The sequence below is a fragment of the Chroicocephalus ridibundus genome, chromosome 9 (genome assembly GCF_963924245.1).
Source record: "Chroicocephalus ridibundus chromosome 9, bChrRid1.1, whole genome shotgun sequence".
Classification (NCBI taxonomy): domain Eukaryota; kingdom Metazoa; phylum Chordata; class Aves; order Charadriiformes; family Laridae; genus Chroicocephalus; species Chroicocephalus ridibundus.
Window position 1 is genome coordinate 1785619 of NC_086292.1, and position 27758 is coordinate 1813376.

At 39.9% G+C, this 27758-nt stretch overlaps 1 protein-coding gene across 1 annotated transcript; it reads right to left on the reverse strand.

Annotated features, from left to right (window-relative positions):
• Nucleotides 1–1313: 1313 nt before the first annotated feature.
• LOC134521180 (uncharacterized protein C8orf48-like) lies at nucleotides 1314–27737 on the reverse strand. The gene is given in 8 exon segments (XM_063347367.1): nucleotides 1314–5032; nucleotides 16124–16208; nucleotides 17318–17470; nucleotides 19758–19990; nucleotides 25047–25169; nucleotides 27473–27531; nucleotides 27533–27693; nucleotides 27695–27737. Coding segments are annotated over 8 exon segments (912 nt in total). The 5' UTR covers nucleotides 27734–27737; the 3' UTR covers nucleotides 1314–4973.
• Between the last annotated feature and the right edge of the window lie 21 nt (nucleotides 27738–27758).

The window sequence follows — 27758 nt, forward strand, 5'->3', positions numbered from 1 at the left end:
CTCCCCTGCATCCTGCTCCAGCCTCCGCAGCCTCCCAGCCGGGGTACGGCACGGTGCGGTACCCGGGGCTGGCACGGCACGCTGGCACGGCACGGCGATAGCCGGCGTGCGGGGCTGGCACAGCGCAGCGCTGCACAGCGCGGTACCAGCACGCAGGCTGGCACGGCACGGCACGGCACGGCACCGCACCGGGCAGCGCGGCACAAGCGTGCGGGACTGCTATGGCACAGCACCGCGGTACCAGCGTGCAGGAATGGCACGGCACAGCGCGGAGCAGAGCAGCGCCCAGGGCTGCACCCCGCTGCCCACCAGCCCGGCCCAGAGCCCCCCGCTGGGGCCGTCCAGCTCTGGTCAGAGGCACGACCGTCCTCCCCCGGGTACCAGCAGCTTTCCACGCATGCACCCACCACACCCCCACCCTTCACAAAGACATCTAACATCCTCCCTCGTAGCACAAAGGTGCGCTGACACCCCTATAAACACACCCTCCTCCTCTCATGCATTGTGCATCTTCCTCTCCATCCCCCCCAGGGACCCCTCACCCTTTCCTGTTCATCATGCGCCCGCTTCTCCACACTCGTATAAGCTTCCCTCTCAGTTACCCATGTTACTTGTCCCCTTTTTCCCCCCCCACAGAAGCAGCACACCCCTTCCTCCCCCTCCATACATACACCAGCTCAGCATGTCTTCCTACCTATGCAGGAAGGTTGAACCCCTCAGCCCACACAGGGGGGAAGGTGACATGTCCCTTATCCCCTCCCAGCCACGGCTAAAGCACTGCCGTGTAAACTAACACATTCACTGATCTCAAATGCATTTCACATAACTTTTCCCATTTGGAATGTGATTTGTAGCTACAAGGAAAGTCAATGCTGACCAGTAAGCACTGAATGCTTAAAGAAAGTCTTTATTCCCTTCCTTATTCCATCCCCGGCCTCCTCCTTCAGCCTCTGTGCTGGGACCAGCTTACCGCACACCAGTTCTACCCACCCCAGAGACCAGCTGCCCGGGCTTTAGGACTGGGAGAGGCGGGCAGTGAGGAGGAAGGAAGGGTGCTTTCTGCTTACCTACAACTCTCAAATTAGACAGAGACTGTCCCCATTCCATGCTGGGGAAAAAGAAATGTGATCTTATTCCAGAAACGTGCAGACACAAAGTAGCTGCATCTAAAATGACATGCATCACTCCCCCTCTCAGCCCCCTGCTCCCTCCCACCCTTCAACTTATTATTTTTCCTGCACAATTTTAAAGGTGAAATTCCCTGAGAATTGAATATATTGTAGAGCTAGCCTGTAACATTCATCAAGAACAGGCACACTGGCTGGAAGGAGAAGAGTTTTCTTTTTAAATGAGTTGGATGAATACTTGAATGTTCAAACAATCTTTTGCTCTTTGGCACATTTTAAAAAAATGTTATCCCTGCAGGAGTTTCAATCTTGGCAGATTTTAGATCGAAAAGAAAGGCTGCAAAGTGTCCCATCTGTAATTACTTTCCTTGCTAGCAGTAGGGAAGGAGAAAAAAGGAGATATTAAAAAAGGGAGGGGGATGCAAAAGCACATCTCATTTGTTCATCTCCCTTTCACAACCAATTAGCCCGGAGTCAGAACCCTCCTTCACCTGCAAAGAAACTGAGAATTCAATGAAAAGGCCACTGATTGTCTTGAGATCTTATTTTATGAAGATTCTTAGGTTTTGTTCATTTGAGTTCAGCTCTAAAGAGCTTTCAGTTTCATCTATCCTATAACTCAGGAGAACAATTAAACATCCCCTTGTACCTGGACTGGTAAGTACTTGTTCTGATTCCAAAAAACACGTAACACAGAGCATTAGGACAAACTGATCCTAGAAACAGGCAAACAGAAAAAAAAATCGCTGAGCAAGTTTAAGCACCAGCGTAGGCTAGAGAATTGTTTGCATTCCAGCATTTGTGTTTTCACAGAATAACTTTTAAAATGTAGACTAATGAAAAAATTCACAGGCTGCCTCTGTAATCGCAGGATGTAATTGCCCCTGATTTTGAAAGGTATGTGGGAAGAACAGCATAGAATGTTGTGCAGAAGAAATGAATAAGAACTAAATTAGCAAAAAGTTAACCATGAAAGACGATTTCAAAGGGAAAAAAGAATCCACATTTTACAGGGTACATTTTTTCTAGCTGATGATATAAGACTGTTCCCTTAGTAGGAAAAACAAAGAATGGCTTATCAGGAAAATCAGCCCTCTGAAAAGAGGATAGTGTGTGCTGGTTTGAGAAAAACAATCTCAACATAGTTTTTAAAATGCAGTGAAGCCTATTTCGAAGTGAACAGCATGAAGGAACAGGTCTGTTCAGCTGTTTACAGAACAGCACTTTGATACAGCACTGTTTTCCACGTTCAAAAGAAAAGGAAAAAAAAATCCAAACCCTTCCCCAAATTTGAGCACGTGAAAGGAATAAGTCTCACCGTCTCTTCCTCACATGTTTTATGACAGCATGCCTGAGCCTCACCTGTGGGGAGCATTCGATATACAGCTTCAAAGCGACCCTAAAAATGTCACACAAGGATTTCATTAATCAGGATGATGAACTTTCCTCACACCACTATATAGACAAGAAGGCTAAAATATGTACCATAGGTATATTTTAGTAACACTGTTTTAAGGACAGAATTCATCAGGTGTTCAGTCTATAACATGACTTGCGTGTAGTTTGCTCCTGGTAACAGGCACCAGCGACTTCCATAAGGATTTGGACTTTGTATAGACAAAAGATAGTATCTGCCGAAACATGCGGTTACAAGAAGGCTGTAATCACACCTAAAAAGCTGCTGCTGTTTATCAAATCACAGTTATACTAAATTAACATGTTATGCTATCATGAGAAGTCACCAATAAAATCAGTGGGAGGAGTATCAGTTTCAGAGAGAGTCTAAATCTACAAGACAACAGGTCTGTTGCTTCAATTGCGCTGTGCTTCAGGGATTACTTAATTGAAATTAAAACCTTAAAACCCAGAATTAGCTCCATATGGGTTCTGTATAAACTAAATGCCCAGGAAAACAGTATGTTGCATTTATGGTCCACGCTAAGCACAGACACCTGCCCACACGAGTTCTTCTGGAACATAAAAGCAGATGTCCTGCAACTTCCACCTGAATCAACAGGAGCTGTGTTGCTCAGCGTCTCTCCATGCAGAGGTAAGATGGTATCAGGTTCTGCTCTAAAATTACTTGCTTTTGCCATACACAGACTAGACTGTCCCTTGAAGTTATCCAAGCCCTTTGCAGCTTTAAGGAGAAACAGGATCCCACTAGATGAACTCCTTTCACAGGAACAAGACTGAACTTTCTGTGGACTTACAGATCTGACCAATGCTGGAAGGAGTTATTACAAGTGCTTCCAAAACTTGCAGTCTTTGTCTCTTCTTGCAGAAGGAAAGAGAAAGCCTCAGGTATAATGAAGACAGAACAAGCTGAACAACTGCTAAAAGCAGAGCTTTCTTGCTCACTAGGATAAAATAGTGTAAAGCATTCTGAGAGACTAGGGCTAGAATTTTATACACTTAATTATAAGATTAATTGACTTGCTTAAATCTTTATCTAAGTTGCCAGTTATATCACTAGACGTAATTGCAAGCGTTTTATGCAAATCAAGTTTCTAAGGATGACTATGTGTAAAAATCCAATATAGTTCATTTTTTCTATTTTGTCTTGAGATTAACAAAACAAAGGCATCAAGAGGTTATCTGGAAGACATATGCGTAAGACATGTGGCAGACAAAGGCATAAAGAGGTTATTTGATTTCAGGACTTCTCAGATAAATCTACGGTGTTTGACACCTACAAATCCAGTGACACTACAAACACGCCTAAAGTGTCCTTCTGTAACAACCCAATGTTTATTATTTACGCCCACATCCCCAAAGTGCACAGAACCTACTGGAACGTATAAAGCCTAACTGGCTTTCAGCTGAAAGCTCACCAGCACTTTAAAGACTTGCAACCTTATGATTTCCAAAAGTATTTTAAGCATGCAAAGCTAAAGACGGATGCGTATTAGTATGTACACAGATTTTGAAAATGGCAAGGGCGGTCTTATGTATATATTTAAAATAGTCCTAAAAGCCAGCCCTTTAGTCTTACACATGAGGTTACAGAAGATGCTATGAAAAAAATAAGTAGCAAGGCTAAAACATCTCACAACATGCTTTTTGAAGCCTTTCCTGCCTTCTCTCCTTCTCCCATCCCTTCCTCCTTGCCCTCTCTCCTCCTTGTCCCCACTTTCATTTGCTCTCGCTCCCACTCTGGCTTTCATCTGCAATTTTGTGCACAAGTGTATTAGTAGATGTCTTGCTACACCAGCTCTGGAGCAGAAAAGAATCGTTTACATACCAGGTTTATAACATGATGGATACATTTCATACAAATGTTTTTACATCAAAAAGATGCAAATTTAGAGAAAGGAGGCACATTCTTCTGTAATGCAATAAAAATGGAAGAGATAATTTGCAAGGCAGCAGGGAAATTTACACACAAGCTGAAGGCGGAAAGAAGGCAAGCAAGCCTGAAACTATATTAAAAAGCCAATACATATTTAAGATGATACAAATGCTAGAAGTAACTCAACACTTGAAAATGCACAGTGTATGTATGCAGGAGTACATGAAAGACGCACACACACAAAGACAGCAACAAAAGATTCTCCTACTACTGAAATCAAAGGGATTTTTATATTCATTCACAAGGAGCAGACTTATCGTTTCAGGTCAGTCATCTTTACTTTAGAAAGATGTTTTTGTGTTCATTTGAGAACAGTATTCTACACTTTTCTCACTTGCTGCTGATTTACAGGTCCTTATCAACTATTCGTACTCAAAAAATATAATCAGGAAGTCAAAGAAAGCATGCTTGAGTTAGCCTAAAGGTCAGGGATGTACAATCAGCTTCCTATTAAAAAACTAAAACTGCAGTAGCTCACGTGTAATTTCTGGCTTTCATCCTCCCAGTGAAGCTGAAGATTTCAGACATTCGCCAAACTCAGTCTTTCCTTTAACTGAAACACAGAATCAGAAAACAGAGTTATCCTAACAATAAAAAAAACCCCAAGACATAGGCAGTTACAGCTTTGTACAAGTCTGGTTTCCCACCAGGCATTTTGATTTAAAAAAAAATGTAATTTTTTAAGGATTCAATGCAAATCATCATTACTCTTTTTAATATAACACAGATAACATCATTATTACCAAGTCACTAGCAAATAGAGGCAAGTTTTGCCCTTATAAAAAGGGAGGCGTCTCAGTGAAATCAAAAAGCCGTTGATCAACATTCTTCTCTCTTTTCAGTAATTCAGTATTTGACAGATGCCAATAACCTGAATTAATATTTGAGACACTGACTTCTGTTATTGTCATTTCCTTTGTTCCTCTCATATAAATTGCATTCAAGCTGCTCTTAACTTTCCATCCTCAAAAACTACATAAAACCTCAAAAATATATTTGTCTCTACTTTGTCGTACTTTGTCGGAGTACTCTACTTAGAGGCACAGAGGTCAAGCTTGAGGAACAAAAGGAAAGACAACGCCCATCCTAAGGATATTACAAAACAAGGAGCAGATTTTGTCCTCCCCACCTTATACCGAGTTGTACTTTACTTTAAACATCAGCTTGCTAAAACAGGAAGATAGGGAAACACGAGCCACAGTAGCAAAGTCCATCTCTAGGCAAAGACATGGACCACATGGATAGCCAACGCTTAAGTAAGTATCACAGTAACACATGACTATTCCATTATAAGGTTCAGAAATGTATTCAGCTTACAGATACTCTAATATGCTTTCATTAGAAGTTTCTTCCAACAGATCAGTATTTCCAGACCAAAAAAATCACTCAAAATATTTTTGTAAATACCTGAACATTTCTAATATATTTTATTAAATGTTAATGGGAATTAAATGTGCATAGTCCTGAGATACTAGTTTGCATGTTCGTAACGCTCAGACAGAATACACTGAAAACTTATGACTCACAGAAAAACAACAAAACAATGTCAGAATAATTTATTCTCTACTGTTTGAATTAAATTAGAGCATGGACAATGCAGAATGTTCTGGGTTTTTTTTAATGGGAGATTTCCTCATGAGAAACCGTTGACATTGAAACTTCCGTCGATGGAACCTGACTCAACTAGAAATGTGCGCTTTGCGCGTGTCTGTGAGTGTGTACTTAATACAATGATTACAGATAATATGAACAGTCTTCTCGGAATTTAAGCAGTGTACTAGAGGTCCAGCTCATGTTCAGCTTGGTGTCCACCAGGACCCCCCAGGTCCTTTTCTCCAAAGCTGCTTTCCAGCCAGTTGGCCCCCAGGACGTACTTGTGCACGAGGTGGTTCCTCTCCAGGGGCAGCTCTTTGCATTGCCCCTTCATGAGGTTCCTCTCCGTCCACTTCTCCAGCCTGTTGAGGCCCCTCTGAACGGCAGCACAACTACCAGGTTTATCAGGCACTGCTCCTAGTTTTGTATCACGTGCAAACCTGCTGAGTGTGTGCTATATCTCATCACCTAAGTCATCAGTGACAATATTGAGCAGCACTGACCCCAGTATCAACCCCTAGGGTACTCCACTACTGACTTGCCTCCCAGTGGACTTTGTCCTGCTGACTCAAACCCGTTGAGACCAGCAGCTCAGCCAGTCTTAAATCCACCTCGCTGTCCATTTATTCAGTGCGTACTTCCTCAGTTTGTAATGAAATGGTCTGGGAGACAGTGTAAAAAGCTTCTCCAAAGAGCTCATCCACTGCTCTCTTTCATCCACTGGGCTACTCATTTCATCGTAGAAGGTTACCAGGTTGGTCAAGGTTATTTTCCCTCCCATATATCCATGCTGACTATACCCAACTACCCTCTTGTCCTTAGTATGTTTGGAAATGCTTTCCAAGATTTGCTATGTTACCTTCCCAAGGGACTGAAGTGAGGTTGACCAGACTGTACTTCCCCAGATCCTCCTCCTTGCTCTTCTTGAAGATAGGAAGGAAATGTACCAGTTTCCAGTCCTCTGAAACCTCCCACAGGTCACCATGACCTTTAAAAACTTCTTGAGAACAGCCTTGCAATGACACCATCCAGCTTCCTCAGCACTTCACGGGTTTATCCTATCAGCTCCCATGGGTTCGTGAATGTTCAGTAGTTTCTTTAAGCATTTCCTAACTCGGTAAACTTTTGCATGAAGGGTAAATCCTCACTGTGCCACACTTTCCCACTGGTCTTAGAGGGCTGGGGTTACTCAGGGCAAATCTGACCAGAAAAGAGTGAAGCAAAAAAAGGTATTGAGGCCTCTTCCATGTCCTTGGTCATCAGGTCCGCTGCCCCATTCAGGTCCACATTTGCCCTAGCCTTTCTTCTGCTGCAGATATACCTATAGAACCCCTTCCTCGTGCATTTATGTTCCTTCCAAGACTCATCTCCCAAAGGGCTTTGGCTTTCCTAACCCCATCCCTGCATACTCAGACGGTGTCACCCTGTTCCTCCTGGGTCACCTGTCCCTGCTTCTACCTCCTGCATGCTTCCTTTTCATGTTTGAGTTTTCTCATGTGCTCCTTGTTCATCCATGCAGACCTCCTGCCACCTTCACTTGATTTCCTGCACATTGGGATGGATCATTCCTGAGTTTGGTGGAGGAAATCACTGGAAATCAACCACATTTCCTGGACCCCTCTTCTCTCCAGGGTGTCCTATACGAGAGTCTTCCAGGCAGGTCCTTGAAAAGGCCATGGTCTGCTCTCCTGAGCTTCCATGGCAGCACTCTGGTCGTGTGAGCCATGCCTGTGATCCCACTGAGATCATCACCTTGCAACTTCTCTAATTCCTCCTCTTGTTTTTTGTCCACACTCCATGCATTAGTGTACAGGCACTTCATATTGACATCCAGCCATCTTGATTCCCAGAAAAAAGCAAGAGTTCTCCCATAAACTTTCTTCTTGGCTCTTGCTTACTTCTGTGCAGACACTAGAGGTGGGTCCCCTTCAGCCACGTTTTGCAATTTTTGAAGTTTCTCTCATCTACAACACCCTGCACCCTTTGCTTGCCAGTGTGGTTCACCAAGTCACCCACAAGCAACAGGAAGAAGCATTCTTTGCCCTCAAGCAGCTTGAGAGCAAGGCAGACTGGGAAGTGGTGGTAGCATTGCCCTAGTACCCACAGACACCGAGCGGTTCCGTCATAGTCACTCAAGAGTCTGCAGCAGAGCCATGAACAGTCCTCGGACATTGTTCTGGAGGGCAGGGATTTGTCCATAAAAGCAGTCTCCTTCTCCCCAAATGCAGCTGAAGCAGAAGCAGTACATTGCAGACTTAAGATTTTAAAAGCATTCCTGTTTTGTTTTTGAAAATACACATACCTGAACTGATGGTGAAATGGAGTTACCAATAACAAGAGTCACCTTCTTGGAACAGTACCAGATGCCTAATGATTTTATGTCTTCCCCATAGGAATCTGATAGCTGTGGATACAGATGAGATGAGATACAGGTTCAGGCAAGTATGACAAGAATCTGATTTTCATTAGTGCTGAGACATTCCACTCTCCTGGACTTTCATGTGGGTGGTGGACACTTGGCTACTCCATAAATCAGAGGGGCATTTCTCAGTTTCTTAAGTTCTTTTATTGCAGTTTCTTTCTTTAGGCTACTTGAGAAAGATGTTGACTATACAGCTAAGTAGCACTAAAATATTCTACTGTCATAACCTCCTGATACACATCTTGCCAGCAGTGCAATGTGTAGACATTCATCAAAGATACGGTATGTTGCACTTGTTCCCTTATGGGAAATGAACTTTCAATCAGCTTTACAATCACTTTTTTTTTTTGTCCTAAACTACAGTAAAATCCGGCTTTTAAACTTTCTTTAAAATCAACATTTATTTTTGACTATGTGAACATATTGTTCCAAACTGGCAAGAACTGCTCATTTACATCTTCTAACATCAACAGAATGCTAATCTATAGTAAACAGTCTTTATTACAAGCAAGCACGTGCTGTTAATTAGTAAAAGAGACCCTCAATTCTCTGCTAGCCTAAGTGGGATGAACCACAGATTTCTGTAACGAGGATGAATTACAACTGCACCCTATCAAACAGAGCATCTCCGAACAAACAGTTATGCCGCAAGATCTCTGAAACCTAATTTTGGCCTCAAAGCATTTGGGAGTAGGGTGGAGGGGGTTTAGAGCAATCTGTTATTTGAAATAAGTAGCTCTGTAAGCACTTACAGCTCCTCAGATTAAAATACCAAAATCCTAGGGCCAAATCCTACTGTCCTGATAGGAAGCAGAAATCAGTAAGAACAGGCCAGCCTTGTTCCTCATCAGATTTAACTCTAAGGTGAGATCTGGAAGAGGGAAGGGAAGGGGGAGGGCAGACCAGCTCTTTGAACTTCAGAACTGCTCAGATGAGTAAATATTTTAGGATTTGTCACACGCAGCATGTATCAAAGCCAAATGGCTTAAATGTATTTGAAATTCTATCAGAATTACGAAAGAGTAAGGTTTTTAAATTCTAGATTACCGCTCACTGCCCTTAGGGGATCTCACCTCTTAAATAATCCTGTGTCATTTTTCACCCAGGTCATTTTTCCAGATTCCAGATTTGCAATCAGTGAGGACATCTCCTAAACTCCAGTATAACGAGGACAAAGTCCCCAAATCAAAATCCTCTCCAGACAAGCCAAGTCTGAGAGCAAATATCAAAGAAGAGGGGAAGATAAAAACCCTTCGTTAACACGAGAGCTCCTGTTTTGTAGCTGACTTTTTTAATGGCTATGATGTTAGCAAAACCAAGCCTGCCTCTCAGCAAAAAAATATGCCTTTGATTTCACTCTCTTTTGGGAATATTTGGGGGAAGAAAAAAAACCTCTCACTGAACAAACTCGTAAGATATAAACTACACTTGTTGCAGTGCTTGTTTTTCTCTTAAGCCTGAAGATAAGCCCTGGCACCACAATGCGACTGGAAAATTGATTCGATTTTCTTCAATTATCTCTTCAAGAAAACAAAGAATCACAAACGGGCAGTCAGCTAAGCAGCTTCCCCCGCCCTTTGGGAAAGAAGACAACAGAGCACACGCGTTTCAGACTTACACAACTTCGGCTATAGATGTCCTGTGCTGTAAACTTTGTGACACACACTGTTATTCCGACGCTCCCTGGCTTCATAAACAAGCAAAGCTTCTGAGCCTCATCTATGCCTGGAGAACCCGAGAAAACTGTCTTATGAATGCCACAGGTGACAAGGGAATCATAGTCCTTGCTGCTTCAGAAATTCTGACCGAGTAAGAACAGCTACTGGATCCCAATGAGGCCCAAGTTCAAAGAAGTTCCTGTACCCACACTTTTGGCCTCAACAGACTATGAGAACTTTGCCAAACTAAACACAACAAGAGACACTGAAACTAAGCAGCTAGAGGGATCCCTCTCATCCACTATTGCACTGATAATAGTGCTGATTATTATTTTCTCTTTGATAATGACATCCATAGTAACCTACTGTTTTCACAAATGGAAACTGAGAGGTAAAAAACTGCAGAGAGCACAAGAGGAGTACCAGAAAGACCACGAAAAGAGCATTTTCCAAAGCACGCCTGGACTTGTTTCATAAAAAAAAGGTCCACCACAAAATACTCTTGCATTACCTGAAAATGAAAATAATAAAAGAACAGCAACTATGAAATTTCCAAGCAAATATATCCTTGTTTTTTCTCATTTATAAGAGTTGTTAGCAGTTTGGAGATTTCCTACAGCTTTATTATACATATATATATTTATATATTTAGTCTCATTTGTGCAAAGTAGAACCAACACAACCATGTATTTTTAATCTCTACTGTATTACCAAAACAGTATATTCAAACCTGTCGCTCACATCCTTTCAAAAATCCACTGGCCCGCGGAAGGCCGAGGGTCAGATTTTGGTTAACACAAACCAACGCAGTCAATAAGACTCAGTGGAGTTGTGTTGCCTTGCACTGATCTAATCATCTGGCTGAAGATTTTGAAATCCAATTGGAGTCTGAAGTCAATCAGATTCACAGATACTCAGCAGTAGCAGCCTGGTCCTGAAAGCCTGGAGCTGAAGAACTCTTGATGTCTTCAGCAGGAGTTCCCCGCAGAAGGCATGTGCAGGACCAAGCCCTACATGCATTAGGTGGTAAGTCAGTATTTCTTTCCCCTACGGTTCAGTGCCGAGAGGTGCTAGCGGCGTTACAACCTCCAGTGGATTAAGGACATCCAACGTTAGTGGAACCTAAACTTCCCAAGGAAAGAGCAAGCCTAACGCACTTTTTTTAACTAGGCTTGTCATTTTTTTTAAACCGACCATACAATGGTGTGTTTCTATTTTCATAGCCTGTAATATGTCACAGAAAAACAACAGATCTATTGTGCGTAGCATATCTAAGTAATATTTTCTAACGAAGTGTTGGATGTAATATTAATAAACGTAATTGTTTTAAAAAGTAGAAAACATGTAAAATTACAAACAAAAACCCTGCTCAAGTATATAGCTTGCTTGCAATTACCATTAATGCTGTTATGTATTTTTAAACAAGCTATAATACTGTGATGATGCTGTAAACTTACTTCTGTAGGCAAAAAATGTTCTATTTAAAAATGTCAAGATGAGGATGTAAATGTTCTTAAAGTGCTATCAACTAAAAATATGAATTTTCACAGAATATTCTAAAGGATTCTGTTACATGCTACAGATATATTTTACAAACGTATTTATGGATCATACACACAAGTCTATGTGAGAACAAACAGTACTATTTTATTACGAAATAAATAAATGAATAAATAAGCAGTGAATATTCATGCCCAGAAGCTGGAAAATGGTTTTTTTTGAAGGTATCCTGCTCAATTCTATAGGTAATCTGAAAGACAGAGGACCTATACCTTACTGACAGAAGGTGTACACTCCCCCTCATTTCCCAGCCCGCCCCCATGCAGACCCTGCTGCTGTCAGTGCAGGCAAAGATCTTCAGAATCAGTTGTGGAGAAAAAGGGAACAGCTAGCTAGTTGTATAAAAACAATGCAAATGCAGTATTCATAAGATTAATGTATGTATTCACAAAATTAAAAAACATTTTTTTTAAACACAGTGGCATTTAGAATACCAACTCTGTTGCAGGCAGTAACAATTTGCACATGGTGTCTAGGTTAGCTCTTACTGAGTGGAGAAAATGAAAAAAGTCATTCTCTGAAAAGCATACTGAATAGTAATAAAATTACAATTTGAAGAATGCAAGTATATTTCAAAACACTTTAAAAATACATAGCTGGAAGCACTCCAGCTCTTGCTGGAGTATGTATGTATGGTTTGGAATAGCTGCACTGAAAGCTACAATTCAGGTTTTTACTGAAGAAGAATCTGGGCGCTGTGTCAGCTAACAATTTCGCAGGGGAAACATCATCCCTTCCAGCAGCAAAGCCTTGTCCTCAGTGCCACCAGTTTAAAATTTCTGTCAAGCTCCCAATATGAATAAATGGGTTCAGCTCCTCTTCTTGGAAGGTGATCAAACTGGCTATGGTTAAAAAAAACAAAACAACCCCAAGACAAACAAAAAACCTGACTCTTGCCACACAACAAACCCATGACTGGGAGATGGATTTATGAAAAGGCACCGGCCCCAAGGGGGCCTGAAGCATTTTGTGTTTTAGTATAGTTTCAGAAAAAAGATTCAAGATTAACGTAAGGACTAGTGGAGCAGTGGGACCAGGTCCCAACTGGCTCTATGTGACCTTGCTCGAGCAGGAGGTCGGATAAGATGACTTCCAGAGGTCTCTTCAAACCTCCGCCATTCTGTGACGACATACTTCTAAAGTAGCTGGAAAACAGTATTCAAACGTGCTTATTTTTGTTCCCAGTTGATATCCAAGCACGTTAATTGCACTCAGACTTCACTCCCATTCCAACACGTGCTAGTAGCCTATTGTGAATGAGATGGAAGTTTATCCTAAGAGAGAAACAAATACAAAGTCCCCTGGCCTTTGTATTTGTTGGAAATGGTTAGAAACAAGACTAAGAAGTGACTGAACCTGGAAACCAGGTTAATTTTTTATTTTTTTTTTTTGTAGAGAAAGCTAGGCCAAGTGAAGCGGAAATTACAATGCTGCAGTCAACAGGAAACTGATTTTAATGATAATTTGAGGAATGTAAGTTTATCCAAAGGGTAGGTCATAAAATATAACATCACAAAACTGTTTATCAGTGCACACATAATATAAAACAATGTATGTAAGAAAAACCCTTCTGTATTTGTACAAAGTTCAGAGCAATAAACTCTTAATACATCACAAATCTTTCAGAAGATTAAATAACGCAACTATGTGTAGCATGAAAGCTAGAAAGCAAAAGCTCCAAAGTACTTTTAATAAGCAGGTTGATTTGATCCAGTATTACTTGCCATGTGATTCACCCTTGATCCACCTCACTCCTTTCATGCCCCAGCGAGCACAAGCAAGGGAGCAGATAAATAAATATTTCTTGATCATAGTTTCAGAGTGTTTCTTTGGATCAAAAGAAAAATCTGCTGCCGAGGAAAGGGGGGGAAAGCTCCTGTAAGGGGGAAAAAGGAAGGGACATGATGTACTACCCCCCTCCGCCCCCCCCACCCCGTCCTCCATGTCAGAGTTTTTGCATCTCGTCTCAAACACTGCAGGATTATGAAATAAATTATTTAGAGACTCAGATCATTCATTCTGTTGTACATCCCTAATAGCTGCTACAAGAAAACAGAAGACAAACACGCAGATCTCAGAGTGACTCCTGATAAAAAATGAAAGAACCATAGTGAGCAGTAGGAAAACGCATGGCACAGACGTAAGCAAAATATGCTTTGATTTTTCTGAGGAGCTATCTGAATTGTCTAACATTTATGCAAACAAACAAGAACTGTTCAGCCACTGTGCTGTGCGAGTGTGAACACTGTTTCACAGACAAACATTGTCAGATGCCTAACCCAAAACGCTCATACTTCAATGTTTTTACCTAAAGGCTTGAGAAGAGTTGCAAAGAAATATTTCAGTATTTCTAGAAAGCATCTATGTACTGAAAGGAAAAATATCAAAATGTCTTCTTTTACTTATAAAAATATGCAATCTATATTTAAGAGTCCTGGAACTCGCTGTGGTTTTTTTGGAGGGGCTGAAAGCTGTATCCATTGGCAGTAGCAACAAAATTACATTTTTCAAAGGATTCAATTCCTGATCAGCACTTTTGTATCTGACAGCCCTTAGGAGACTTCATGCGGAGCAACGGGCGTCCTTTGCCTAGCGTTAAGCAGATTGCTAGAGACTTTGAAAGACTCGAGAGAAACAGGGAGCATAGTCCAAAGCAAATAAGGCACAGGGATGCAATATCTAAAAAGAAACGGTTTATAAAATTGGAAGGTAAGAGACTTCAGAGATTTAAATGTTTCTAAGGATTAGAGAGTAGTGGGAAGAAACAAGCAGCTGTTTATTCATTATATAGGTAGCTATGTGATCTGCAGCAACAATACAAAGTTAAAGCCAAGCTTAGGGGAATATTTTCGATGGACTATTAAACCTGCAATTTACAAGAAACCAGAATAAACTGCCGATGAAGCAGCGAGGACAACTAGCTTTGAACTTAGGGCTGCATTACGTTTTCACTTGGGGCTTGACCTACTCAGGATCACTTCCCAGTGAAATCATTCAAGGTAGGTTTTTAAGCACCAAAAGGCAAGTATTTGCTAACACAGGCGGGCCTATCTACCTCTATATCCTGGCATTGCTTTTCAGGTTTTCCATTGGTCTGTGGGAAGTGAAAACAAGAGGCTTAACAGCCCTCAAGCACTCTTATAAACAATATGTAGCATACAAAAGAAAATATCCACATGGATATAAATACAAAACCAGCTTCAACAATACATAGTCTTGTCCCAAAATGGGAAAATACAATGCAACGGTAAGATTTAATCCTATTTTCTTTGTAACAAAAATTCAGTAAGAGTCCATAGATAAGCATATTCCTTCAGTATTTCCACAGCCTTCAGAGATCTAAATGCACAGAAGTCAGGAAACCGGAGACTAATGAGAATCAGTAACTTTATGACTCACACAAGTCCAACAGCCACAAGGTGAGTGCATGGCAATGCAATGGGCTCTTGCTGTCAGCAATAATCAGAAAGGTGGGCTGCCATTTGTGCCCACAGATCGGCATACACTTTTTGAGGCTACCTTGAAGGTGATTTCATTGTCTAACCCTCTACGATCCTCAGCATAAAGCCATCTTATTTAGATGTGAACTGAATGCCAGTCTTTCCCCCAGATACATTCTCTGAAAGATAGTGGCTTTGCCATCTTGAAAAAAAAAAAAAATCACGGAAAATTACAACACAATCCAAAGTATATTCAAAAAATGGTCAAAAAAATTATTTGGCATCTTATTCCAGTTTTAATCTATGTTGTTTTTTCCCTTCCTAGACACCTACCCTTTATAGGCTCTATGATTAATTTATTGTCATTTCTCGTCCTGTTGGCATCTTGCTGATTAATTTCTGTTATAGTCTCATTATTTTAGTTCTATAAATATCCCATTTCATTTTACTCCTTTCTATAGTTACTTTGCAACCTTCTTTTTCTCCTCCACCTGGGGCTCTCACTTTCAATTTAACATGAGACAGGGGGGAAAGATTGAGCTGAAATCCAGTAATTACACCTCCCTGCCCTGAAAAACGGAATCATTTATTTTTCTTATGGATGGAAGCAGCTGTGAGCTGCTCTGAAATCCCACAAGCAATCCCACAAAAAACAATACTTATTACTTGTCAGATTAATAATAGAAAGCGCTGGCTTCCATAATTTGAAAAATGTATATAGTTGGATTACAATATATTGCAACATTTGCATTTAGGAAGAATAAAGAGTGGAATCATAATCCAGGCACCAGCGTGCTGGGCATATCTGGTTCCACCTGCAAGAATATTAAACCAGCACCCAATTCATCACTGACAAAACAGGTTATATCCACAATCGTTGGCATTCAGTACGTGACTGCCTGCAGAAGATTCTCCCAGTTCTTTATGTCCTTGAGTTATGTTTACTACTTTCAGGCCTTACATTTTCTGACCTTTCAGCCTTTGCCATAAGTTCCCGGGGTCCTCTGAAGGTTTGGGAAAGCTTCCAAGTGCTTCACCTATACGTATAAGCACATCCTGAAATAAAAACGAAACATGGAAATTACTTGGGTATGTATTCTTGCCATTTCTCATGTCCTGTACCACAGGCCTACCATTGGCAGCTACATCCAGTCCCTCAAAAGCAACTAGGGAGGCAGCACTCATCAGCACAATTTTGCTGGATTTTTAAAGCATCCTCTTTAAAAACTTTGTTGAACAGGGAGGCCAGTGATCAGCCCCATAAAGCAGGCTTCTTCCCTAAGAAGGGGAAGGAAAAAGCAGCTGGCCTTTTCAGGGAACCTGGGAGAAACATGAGAACAAAAGCGAAGCCTCACTTGATACTGAAGTTCTCAAATCTTAGGTACAGAGCGAATGGGAGTCAAAAATCAGGAGACTGGCATTATTTGTTAAAAAAAGGAATGGATGGTACGGTGCACAAATTCCCACCCTGCTCACAAACACAGAAAGACAGATCTTGGGGCTTCAAAGAGCACTACTTATTCATTGCTCAAAACCAATCTACTTTCAATCTGATTCCCATTCAAAAGTGAGAGTTCTTCCCTCAGGGAGATCATCCTAAAGAACAGCCACAGAAGACCCAAAAAATTCTGTAAGTTCTAGCTTCTGTTACCTACCATCTATTCCAGAGGTATTTCCTAACAATAAAACTCGAATCTTTGTGACAGCAGACACAAAGACAGTTCTTCCAAGAAGAAATCTTAGTGTCTCAGAGTCCTTAGCCTTTGTAACATGTTGCAGTATCCTATTCTGAGACTACTACGCCAAAGGATGAGTAAGGGAGACTCATATGGGCATACTGACGTGCTATCACAGCATTTTGCTATTTACCATTTTGTCTTGAACAGCCCATCAGAAAACAAATTGTGGAGAAATAATTAAGGTGTACCCAAAACAATTCTAGGACATCCTGGGAAAGACCTTCAGCTTAAATAAATCAAGCAAGCTCCAATGACCTGATCAGTATGTTAGTCCCAAGGATTTTATTCATGATATGGAGCCAAATTCTATTTTGACTTGCACTACATTCAGGTCAACCTGATCTCACTGCCACAAATCAAGGGGAAATCTGGCTCACAGATTCTTTCGTTACACTATATATAAAATGTACCACAACATTTGCTTACGCTGGAGTAAATCTGTTCTTCCAATTTCTCTTGGATTAAAGCACTTTCCATTAGAATTTTCATTCGTCTGAGGAAGGTAATCTCGGCGAGCTCTGCTTTCTTCTGCTGACAGTCAGGGCACACTGAAGATTCGTGGATTTGAGCTTCTGTCACCTGGAAGATGAGACTTTGATGCAATAAACAATGTCTGTCCTAGCAAGATGGCCACCCCATTAAGAATGATCAATAAAAATACAGATACGGATACTGTCTTAGGACAAAAATTTGCTTTTGTAGACAGTTGTAAGTTATTTCATAATCTTTGTCACAGTATTACCTTCATGAGCCTATCTGAATGTTTTCACACTAAATATATTTGCTTTTCCCAAGGTACTCCCCCTTCCAGCACTGATAACTTGGTTTCATGTGAAGTTATCTACTTGTATCTCAGAACCATGGCACTGATCCGTAATATACTATTTCCTCTTGCAATAGGCAAAGTTTCCCTGATGCTTGAGGCTGCACCGACATTACTGACTTCTTCCACAGAAATAAAGGTCAAAATAAAGGAAGTTATGTGATTGCCAAGCAACACATTGGTGACCAGCCAAAACCAACTGTGACGATACAGTTATACTGGCAAAAAATTTGTTTCAATTAGCGTAACTCATTTGACGCTAGGTGGATGCTCAGTACAAATTACAGTTTTGCCAGTGTAAATATGTATACACACACATATTTTTCTAGTGTTAAATATGTTTAGAGCACGTCCTGCACAACAGCAAATACACTAATTCCCAAAGGCACGATTAAGTTAAACTAACAACTTTTACTCCACATTTCAAATACTTGATCATCTCAACTCAGTAACAGCAACTGTTAATCAGCAATAATTCCACCACATATAACTGCCTGTCTGTAATAAGGCTACAGGAGCAGCAGTGTTCCTATGCTGGCAGTACACATACGGCCTTAAATACCAACCATACAGGTTAAGATTATCTTTATGAATTCTAAGATGGAAATAAACTCTGAAGTTCAAATATCTATATGCAGCTCTGAGTCAGAATACAAACAAAATTATACAGTTTTCTTTGTAAGATAAACAGTACTACTTATTAATTCCTATGTTAGTTTATCCATCATGAAATCTTAAGTGTATTTAATAGCATTACACAGATCCCAGTATTTGTGCATTTATGAAATATCAATAATTTCATCTGATTTAATTTACACAGATTCCATCTTGTTACATAAATGCAGTGAGTTGCTACAAAAGCAGTGGAATCAATCCTAGGAAGTCATGTCTCAAGTCCCTCCATCTTCTTCATTGATTTCTTCCCTGCATAAAAATGCTATTATGTGGAGGTAAAGACAGAAGCAAATAGACATAACAGTCAAAGTTACTCTTCTCAGAAAATGTATTAACACATTGTAAAACAAATAAAGAGGCAGTAAAAATTCTGCAAAATTTGGATGGTGGGTTGGTTACCATTAATATGATGAACAAACGCAGACTGCTGAAATTTCAAAACAATTTAAACAAACAGGAAGCCTGAAATAATCATCGTGCCAGAACTGACTTTAAAACTACTACTCCCTGCTCACCTGGCACAGGCTTTGCAGAGCAGAAGAATATGTTATCGCTTTTACTATGCTATATGGCAATAAATTAAAGCCAGCAAATGTGATAGAGATAAAACAAAAGAAATGACTGTAATTACTATTCAAAGCTCATTTTTTGTTCTATCAGAAATACTTTCCCAGATGCAGACACTCTGTACTGATTTCAAACAAAGTATAAACATTTGCCAAGGCCCAGATTTATGGGCTAAAGGCATCTATAGGTAACGGTCACTACTCAAATCCACATAACTGCGTATTCAAATCTATCTGCAAGCACAAAGCAAGAATGCAAGTATCATTGGCAAAAAAAAAAGAAAATAAATACTAGTCTTGAGACTCTTAGATGCAGAGCTGAAGGGAGGAGCTGTGTCAGAATGCCTATCCTATGGTGGGAAAAAAAACACTGGGCTTGTGAAACAGAAAAGCAATTTGAATTGTGTTAAGTAATCAAATAATATGCAGAATATTTCTATAAATAACAGGTGCAGATATAACCAGAAAACAAGGGGTTTTCCTTCATTCAGTTGATCCAAGGCTTATTGTGGACTGCAATAACTGACCATCCCAGCATCGCTCAATCACACAAATAATTATTTTATCACCAGACAACATTTTACACTGATTTGATTATTCACCAGCAACAGTTCTGCAGTATTGTCTAACAAAAAGATGAGAAAGGTAAATCTTGAGACATCAAGCAAACAATCTCTTTCAGAGGCCTGAGCGTGGCATCAATGAGGTCTGCCTGACTTGATCCTTACACTACAGGTTTTTTTTCTAGTGGGTCTCACAAAAGCGTAGGCAAAAATCTAAATTTTTTTCTTCCTTGCAGTACCTGTTTAACAGTCTCTCTGATATTTTTCAGGCGGATTCTGTTAATTAGCTGATCAGGAACAGTGCAGTTCAAATCACTTGTCTCCGGTTTCTTTGCTGTGAATCCATGCTGCGGCTTCCTTGACTTGCCACCATTTGCCCACTTAGAGATCAGCTGCTGACGCATCTTACTTATCTTAATGGTGCAAAAAGACTGGAGAGCATCCAGTTCTCCATCTAAGAATTCAGTAATTTCTGTCAGGCATAAATCAAAACAGAAGTGTCAATTACTGTATCAGGGAAAGAGAAGAATTACTGCTCTTCTGTCTGTGTGACCTCATGTTATCTATTTAATAAAAAACCAAACCCAATGTCAAGCCTAGAGGCAATGACTGTAACAACAGCAGTGTAGATTTAAATAAGAATCTGGATGATAACTGTAGGAACTTACACAATAAACGTCTCTATAAGTAGTCTCCAAAGAGGGGATGGGATAAGAACCCTAAAGAATTAGATTACTTAATGATACGGCACAAGTACATTAGTTAAGCAAGTACTTAAATACTATGACATTAAATAAACTGAGTTTCAATGACTGCCTAATACAAATTTAGCTTCTTCCTACCTGAAACTGCAACTTGCTAAAACTCATCTAATAACTCTAAGGAGCAATTCATAAGACATTGAAAAATTAGAAGCAGTGTCTATTGAAGTAACTCTAGAAAACACCTCAAATATATTCTACAATCTATAGTTAAGCACCTTTTTTTTTTTGAGGAAATGTAATTATATTAGAAAATACTTCCCTATAAAGCTTCAATGATAATTTCCTAAGTTCTTATATGACCTTGTTTAAATAATATCTTTCACCCTTTCATCTTCTCTTATCCTTCACAGTGGCATGTAATAAATAATATCTGAGAGATTATACTTCAGACGGGCAGGTAAGGATGGATTTACAGCTTCATTCAATGCTTAGTGGGCTATTTTCCACAGCTTAACACAGCCAGTCAATACAGGCTAGCTAATGAGAGTAATTGCAATATTTCATGAGCATCAGCATATAATGATGGCCTTAAGAGATACCACTGTTTTCAACTATTTAAACAAGGGAGAGTACCTCTCTACCTTTATTACCCAGATTTCACTTCTATGCAACTACTGAAGCCCAACTAAACACTTCAATGTGTGTAATTAAAGGAGAAATGAGGAGGAGACAAAACATTACAGTAAGCATTACTAGAAGTCTCATGAATACCTTTGCTAGCTAATGCTAACACAGCAATCCCTTTTCAGGACTCCACTCAGCTAAAAAATGTTATACCTATACATTAGAAGAAACACTAGCAAAGAGAACAGCAATTTTTTAACCTGACTGCACAACCAATTTGAAAAAGTTACTTGTTTAATATTAATTCATGTTTAACAGTAAATAAGCTCAGAAAGAATAAAAGTTATCAAGGATCAAGGACTATAATTTTACTGAAACAAGAACAAAAAATGGTGAGAAAAGTCATCACACAGTTAAATTGTGATAAGTTAGTCTTTTAATTGCATAATGACTATTTACACTTTCAGATTTTCTTCTACATATAAAAGGTTCACCTGTCCTTCAGCTGAAAGAAAAGAGATGCATGCAAGGGGATCTATGCACTTGCTTTGGTGGTTGGTTTCATTTCTTGCGTCTTTCACGTATTCCCTCCTTTCCATCTTTGAACTAGACATGCTCGAACGCTCAATCTCCCTTTGTGATAGCAGACTGAAATGTCACTGCATGTCTGTCTACAGAGAATCCCCGCCAGTGCCAATTACTGTTCCAGAAGTACGTTTTGCTGATGCTTGGTTGCCCCGAATCCTGCATTCACACACCCTCTTCGTTGGAGAGGAATAAGGGAGGAACAGGTGACAAGAAGAGCAAAACCAGACACCAGAACAGACATCCAGTCAGAGCCATGTATCACAACAGCAGTAAGGTCACCAAGCACAGAAGATTTAGAAAGTAAAGCACAACAAACTGGACCAAGAAGCTGCTCTGATTGCAGAAGCACTCAGTGTGTACCAACGCAGATAAGCTAATCCCCATGTCTACATTCTAAACCACGCTGTGTCATTTATAACTAAGTGACCTACATAGATTTTGCTTTCTGTACACAACTACATCTTTAAGTATGACGGTTTAAATCTACAGGAGTGGAGGGAGAAAAATAAAGAAAATCTTTATTGAGCTTCCATTTCCTTTATGTCTAACTTTGATTTAATAGGAAAATAGGCAGGCATTTTATTGTTATTATGCTCTACTAACACTCTATTTTAAGAAAAAAATGTAATGAGGTTAAAGGAGAGATAATTGTGAAAGGCAGTAACTGATAACTACTCTTCAGAAAGATTTTAACTCTGCATCTCAAGATAACATTTTCATAGTTATCTGCATTTGTACAATTGAGTGCAGCAGTTCAGATTAACACACTGACAGCCCGATCAGCAAACGCAGGGTTTGAGAAGATTTGTGCAGATAACACAGAACTGAGAAACAGCCTGTGATATCACGCTACTTATTACAAGTACGAATTTAAAGCAAGTAAAGTTCCTCCAGCATGGTGAAGGATACCCTCAGTTTCCATCAACATTAGTAAGATGAGACGACAGTAAGAACCTTGCAGAATCCACGTCTGTCAGAAGAAACTGATTCTTTCCCAGTTCCATAAAGGCATTAATGAAGTAGATGAGCTTTCTTTACAAGCAGGTGTTTCCATTTACACGTTGTTGGTTGGAATTTCCCCATCTAGCCTACACTAATATTATTTTGCTACAGAATCAGAAGGAAGTCTGGAATCTCAGGGCCTAACTAGGTCTGCAGCAATACCACAACCTGCGTACGTTATCAAGCCATAAGCTCTGGTGCTAAAAAAGCTCAGCAACAGGAAAGAGCCAGTATAGACTATTGGATACCTGCTCTCTTCTCCAAACAGAGCAGTATGATGTTTTCTGAATTCTTATAAACAGATTACTACTACTTTTAACAAATACTTTTAATAAACTACTACTACTATTTGGGTAAATCGAAAACTAAATACTTGGACATATGAAAATTTGTTCACAAAGTGACTATAAACTAGATCTACTCAGAAATACTATGGACAACCTGGAAAAAGTCTGATGCAGAAAAATAAACACTTACACTTCCCTCAGTGCACACATGTTTACGTGTACCCACCAGTGTTTTTCACCTTAACAGCAGGAACCACAGCTATTTATTAGCCTGCATCTACACTAGCCTTTTTTGCTTTCAGATTTCCCATCATTGACACCAGTATCATAATAACAATAATGGTTAAATTGGTAATATTGACTGAACTGTATTTTAGCCACAAAACTGCTTGATGCTGCTCAAACATTCCTAGGCCTCTAAATAACATACATTAAGAACTACTGCTCTCTCACTTTTGCCAGCAGTAGCGCAGTGATAACACTGCAGAAAAAGAAATGAGCAAAAAGTTTAATGTATCTCCAAGCTGATCAAGTAAAAGGCTTGGGGGCTACTGAGTCAAAGTCAAAGAGAAGCAGGCATGTATAGATGTCAGTACAGAAAAGCTGCTGTGCTTATTTTGTTTATATGTTAATACTCTGCAATAAAAAAAAAAAAATGTAGTACATGGCTAAGTATGATTGATGCTGATGAATTTGGGGATGACTTGTCAATCACTTGACAGTGTACTGTGTTTACATGGAATAAGCATAAGCACGAAGCTTATTTTGTGCTCTTCATACCAATAGTGGTTGGAAGCACTGAAACAACATACCTGAGAAGTGGCTGGCTACTAAGATGACAAGCAACAGGACGGGCAGATAGAAGACAATGCATCTCTTCATACATCAGCACAAGCCAATGAAACAGAATTTACTACTCAAGACTGAGTGACCACTCTGGCTCTCCTCACCATCCAAGTCCATAAACCAAAAGGCAGAATGTTCCCTTGTGAAGAACTACAACAATCTGAAATTTAATCATTAAGAGGATAAAATCTTCCCAAGTGTAACTTTCAAGGGAAAGCTCTGCAAAGACAGAAAACTTCCTCAATGTTATACTGTTGTTTATCATTCATTCAACGAACCTGAACTTTCAATTTCTCTATGAATCAAATAGTCACAAGATTCTGATGTATTTTAGGAAGACTATCTCAGAGGAGCTCGCCAGGAGAAGCCTCTCTACTATAGATGAGATGATCTACATTAACCGTCTTCTCACTTGACTACATGGCAGTCTTGGAAAGCCAGGAATAGAAAGATAAATGCTGAAGATGAGTCAGGAACTCATAACATTGACTCACCACTGTTGTGAATGAGCTATGCAATTAAGAATACCCTTAAAATGATCTTATGTCATGTTTTCCTATGATATATGGACAGTTTGAGGATGCTTGTATGCAAATGCAATGCCATGAAGTACCTAGGCAGGAGGATCTCCCTGGTTATCGGTCTTACAGGTGACCTACAAAACTTCTGAGTTTGTTCACTTTCCATGTACATACAGATTGAGGAAGATTCCCCTTCCGCTTCAATTATTTTTTGCTCAACTACAGCTTTCTTGCTCTTTTTTTTAATTAAAAATAGTATCTGTGACCCACTTTTTAGAAAGACTTAAGAAGGACTTGCATCCCACCATCTGCTCTCCCAGTTGCTTGCATAACCAGTCCATGCAAACAGCATCCTTCTTTCCTCCCTTCCCCTCACCTCCTCCATACACTACATCATTGTGTTGGTTAAAGCCGCTCCATTGTTCTGGCCAAAACTGGTGCCCTGCTGCCTCCCTCAGCTTGGGAAAGGAACTAAAACATGGCAAGCAAGTAATTCAATCATTATCACAACTGATTAACGGGGGGGAAAACATTTCACACATTCAATTCTGAAGTCTTCTTAACTTTGGAGGGAAAAAATCCCACACTCCTAGTACCCATACAGCTGGAGAGCAAAAAGCTAAACAGTCCAGTAAAATTTTGAGGACTACAGTTAAATTTAAAATGTGGATATATTTTTTTTTAATGTATGTATCCAGATGTTGTGATAATACATCACTAGGATAACGTCACTACTTCAGGAGCATCAAAGCCATGTCAGTTATAGAAGACAAAGTGCTTTCCAAAAAAGCATAGAAAAGAAACTTTGTACTTAATTACCCGGCTAATTAAGCCACGCTAATTACCTGGCTTAACTTTAATAGCTTGTATATATAAAATTTAAGTCTAGTTGAAAGTTTACATCCCCTTTCAAAAGGAACAAGAATTATACCGTCTACTGCAGTTACTGAACTCACCAGCATGAGTTTTGATGACAGATTTGTCTTGCTTAATGTCGGCTTCTTTATTTTTCAGATCAATCCATTTTCCCATGACATCTCTTTCTATACCTGCAGAATCCGCTACTTCAGCCTGCTCATCTACAGTGAAAAAAAGTAGCTTTGAACATACACTGTAAAGAAAGCAGGACTGCAGAAAAACAAAGTGGGAGGCAAATAATCCTCTACTTGAACGTGACAGTTTTGCCTGTTGAGGGAAAAGAAAACCCAAGCCATAGGACTATACAGATGCTGTCAGTGATTTCAGGGTGAAATGCTGAGCAAGCTTCTGCCCCACGAAGTATCCCTTATTGCTCATTTCTAATCACCTCACTGAATGACAGCACAGGATACACTGAGAAAAACAGAGACTACTGCTTAGAGCTTGTTGATACATTGAATTTCATCTGTAATGCCAACTTAACCTCGATCTACCTCCTCCCTCACTCAGCCCCATCATTTATTTCAGCCCTGCACTGGCTCTTCATTTGTGGCAGTACAAGGAGTCTTGGGAGCTCAGGTGAACTGTCTCAAGGTATTGATCCAAGTGAAAAATAATGTGAGGCAGGGGAAGTATCTGTATCAGCTCCCTGTTCTCCAGCTTGTTCCAGTACAACCCCAGTTCTGCAGAAACTGAGGAAACAACAAAGATACAAAAGCGAATAACTGGGAAAGAACAAAAGACTTTAAGAGGTCTGAAAAGTCACTGCCACTGACAGCAAGATGCATGCGGTGCAGTCCCAGTTGAAAATACTGAGCACGCTCAAGAAGCACCTGACTTCTGTACTCTGTTTTCAGGCTACTAATACCAAATTCAGTGGGCTTATACAAGGAAATAATGCATCCCTACGGGGACACCAGCATGACAGGTTGTCTATAGTTTTTATTATTTATATATGCTGTTCTGGGTAAGATATATACTGCAGAAAGCGATCAGTTTTCCAAAATATTTTTCTATGAGTTATTCCCTAGTTTCTCATTTAACTGGTAGTATTCAGAAGACTCCATAATTTTATAAAACATTAACCTTGTAAAGATAAAAAGTGGTAGCACTTATGAAAAACATCTCTATGCACACAGCAAGGATTCCTCCTAGCACGTACTCCTTGACGACAGAAATAAGGATTTCAATGGTTAGACATAGAATAATTTAAAAAAACTTGTTATACCTCCATTAAAAAAAAAAAAAACACAGTTTATTAAAACCTATCATTGTAAAAAAACCCAGAAGTTTTAAGGAAAAGTGTAAATTCTATTAAACACTGTTCAATTATACAAATGTAGCGTGAATAAGCCATCATCAAGGCAATGATCATCTCTTTATTCAGATTCTTGAAGCACTGGTATCTAACGCTACATTCTGCGCTACAATAAATAGGGTTTAGATTCATGTATACATATATGACAACAAATTTTGTCCTGCATTGTTGGGATTTCGTGTCTAAGCAATATTTAAAAAGGATTCCTAATGATAAAGGTGCTGGTTATTACTGCAGAGTGAAAAAAAAAAAAAAGACAAAACCAGCCCACAGTAAAATGTTGGATGGATGAGGGACAGGAGGAACATCTCTACTGGACTTGTCTATAGTAGGAAAAGAAACAGGTTGCCAATTTTAAAGTATGGACAAGGTTAATTATATACTGGTATATACCAGCTGATCAAATTGAACTGAGTAGAATCAGATTACAAGAGTAACAGCTAATAGACATTAAAATACATCTTAAGTCTACACTACTTCTAAAAATATATTAGAAGTGTTGTAGGTAATCTTTAAAGCTACAATGTTTCTACATGCTGACAAGCTCCCAAACTAAAAAGAGATTTAAGAAAACACCCATCTCTTCAAGTACTCACAATACTTACCAGACCAAACTTGAAGAAAAGGAGAATGTAGAAGAATGACAGAGGACCCCATAGAGACAGAAGAAACCTAACAAGACATTAAGGCAGTTGGCTTACATCCTGCTGTCTGCTTCTCTACTGCTCGTCTGATGCAGCTTTAAGGTACTATCTAGCCCTCTTAAAGTATTTCAAGTCCTGGAACTTTCCCTGTGCCCTTGAAAAAATTATTTTACAGCCCAGCTACTTTTCATACATGGTAACTGAGTCAAGATATCTTGCAGAATTTTATTTTTTTTTTTTTTTAAATGCCAACAGAATTTCAGCATCACAAAATTACTTAAGGAAGGGTTTCCATGGCCAAATCACACCCTTCTGCACGTAGCTGCCAGCAAATCCTGAGAGCGCAAAACACAGACCTAGTCAGCATACTGAGGTTCTGTCGCTTTGCACAGCAAGAGCACTGTACGCAATTTTTACATTTTTATTTTTGCTGATTCAAGTCTCCACTGCACTGATTTAAAGCTGAGAAAGACAGGTTTCAAGCATGGTAAGCTCTGCATACCTGCAGGATTTTGGCCTGCCAACCACGACATGCTTTCCAATGCATCCGACACAGCGGATCACTGAATCCTCTGTGGAACAATACGATTCAGATGGTTCGCTCTCTCGCTGCCATCAGGCTTCTTCCTCCTCGCTGAAGGACTCAAAGGTATATTCTGAATAGTCCAAACCAGAGCTACTGTGACTCTAGCTCAGTTCCGCCTGCCACTTTTCACAGTTAACGTTCACAGTTACCGGAGCTATCTGCTGAGGTAGTTGTCATGGTGCAGCACTGTAAATAAAAACAA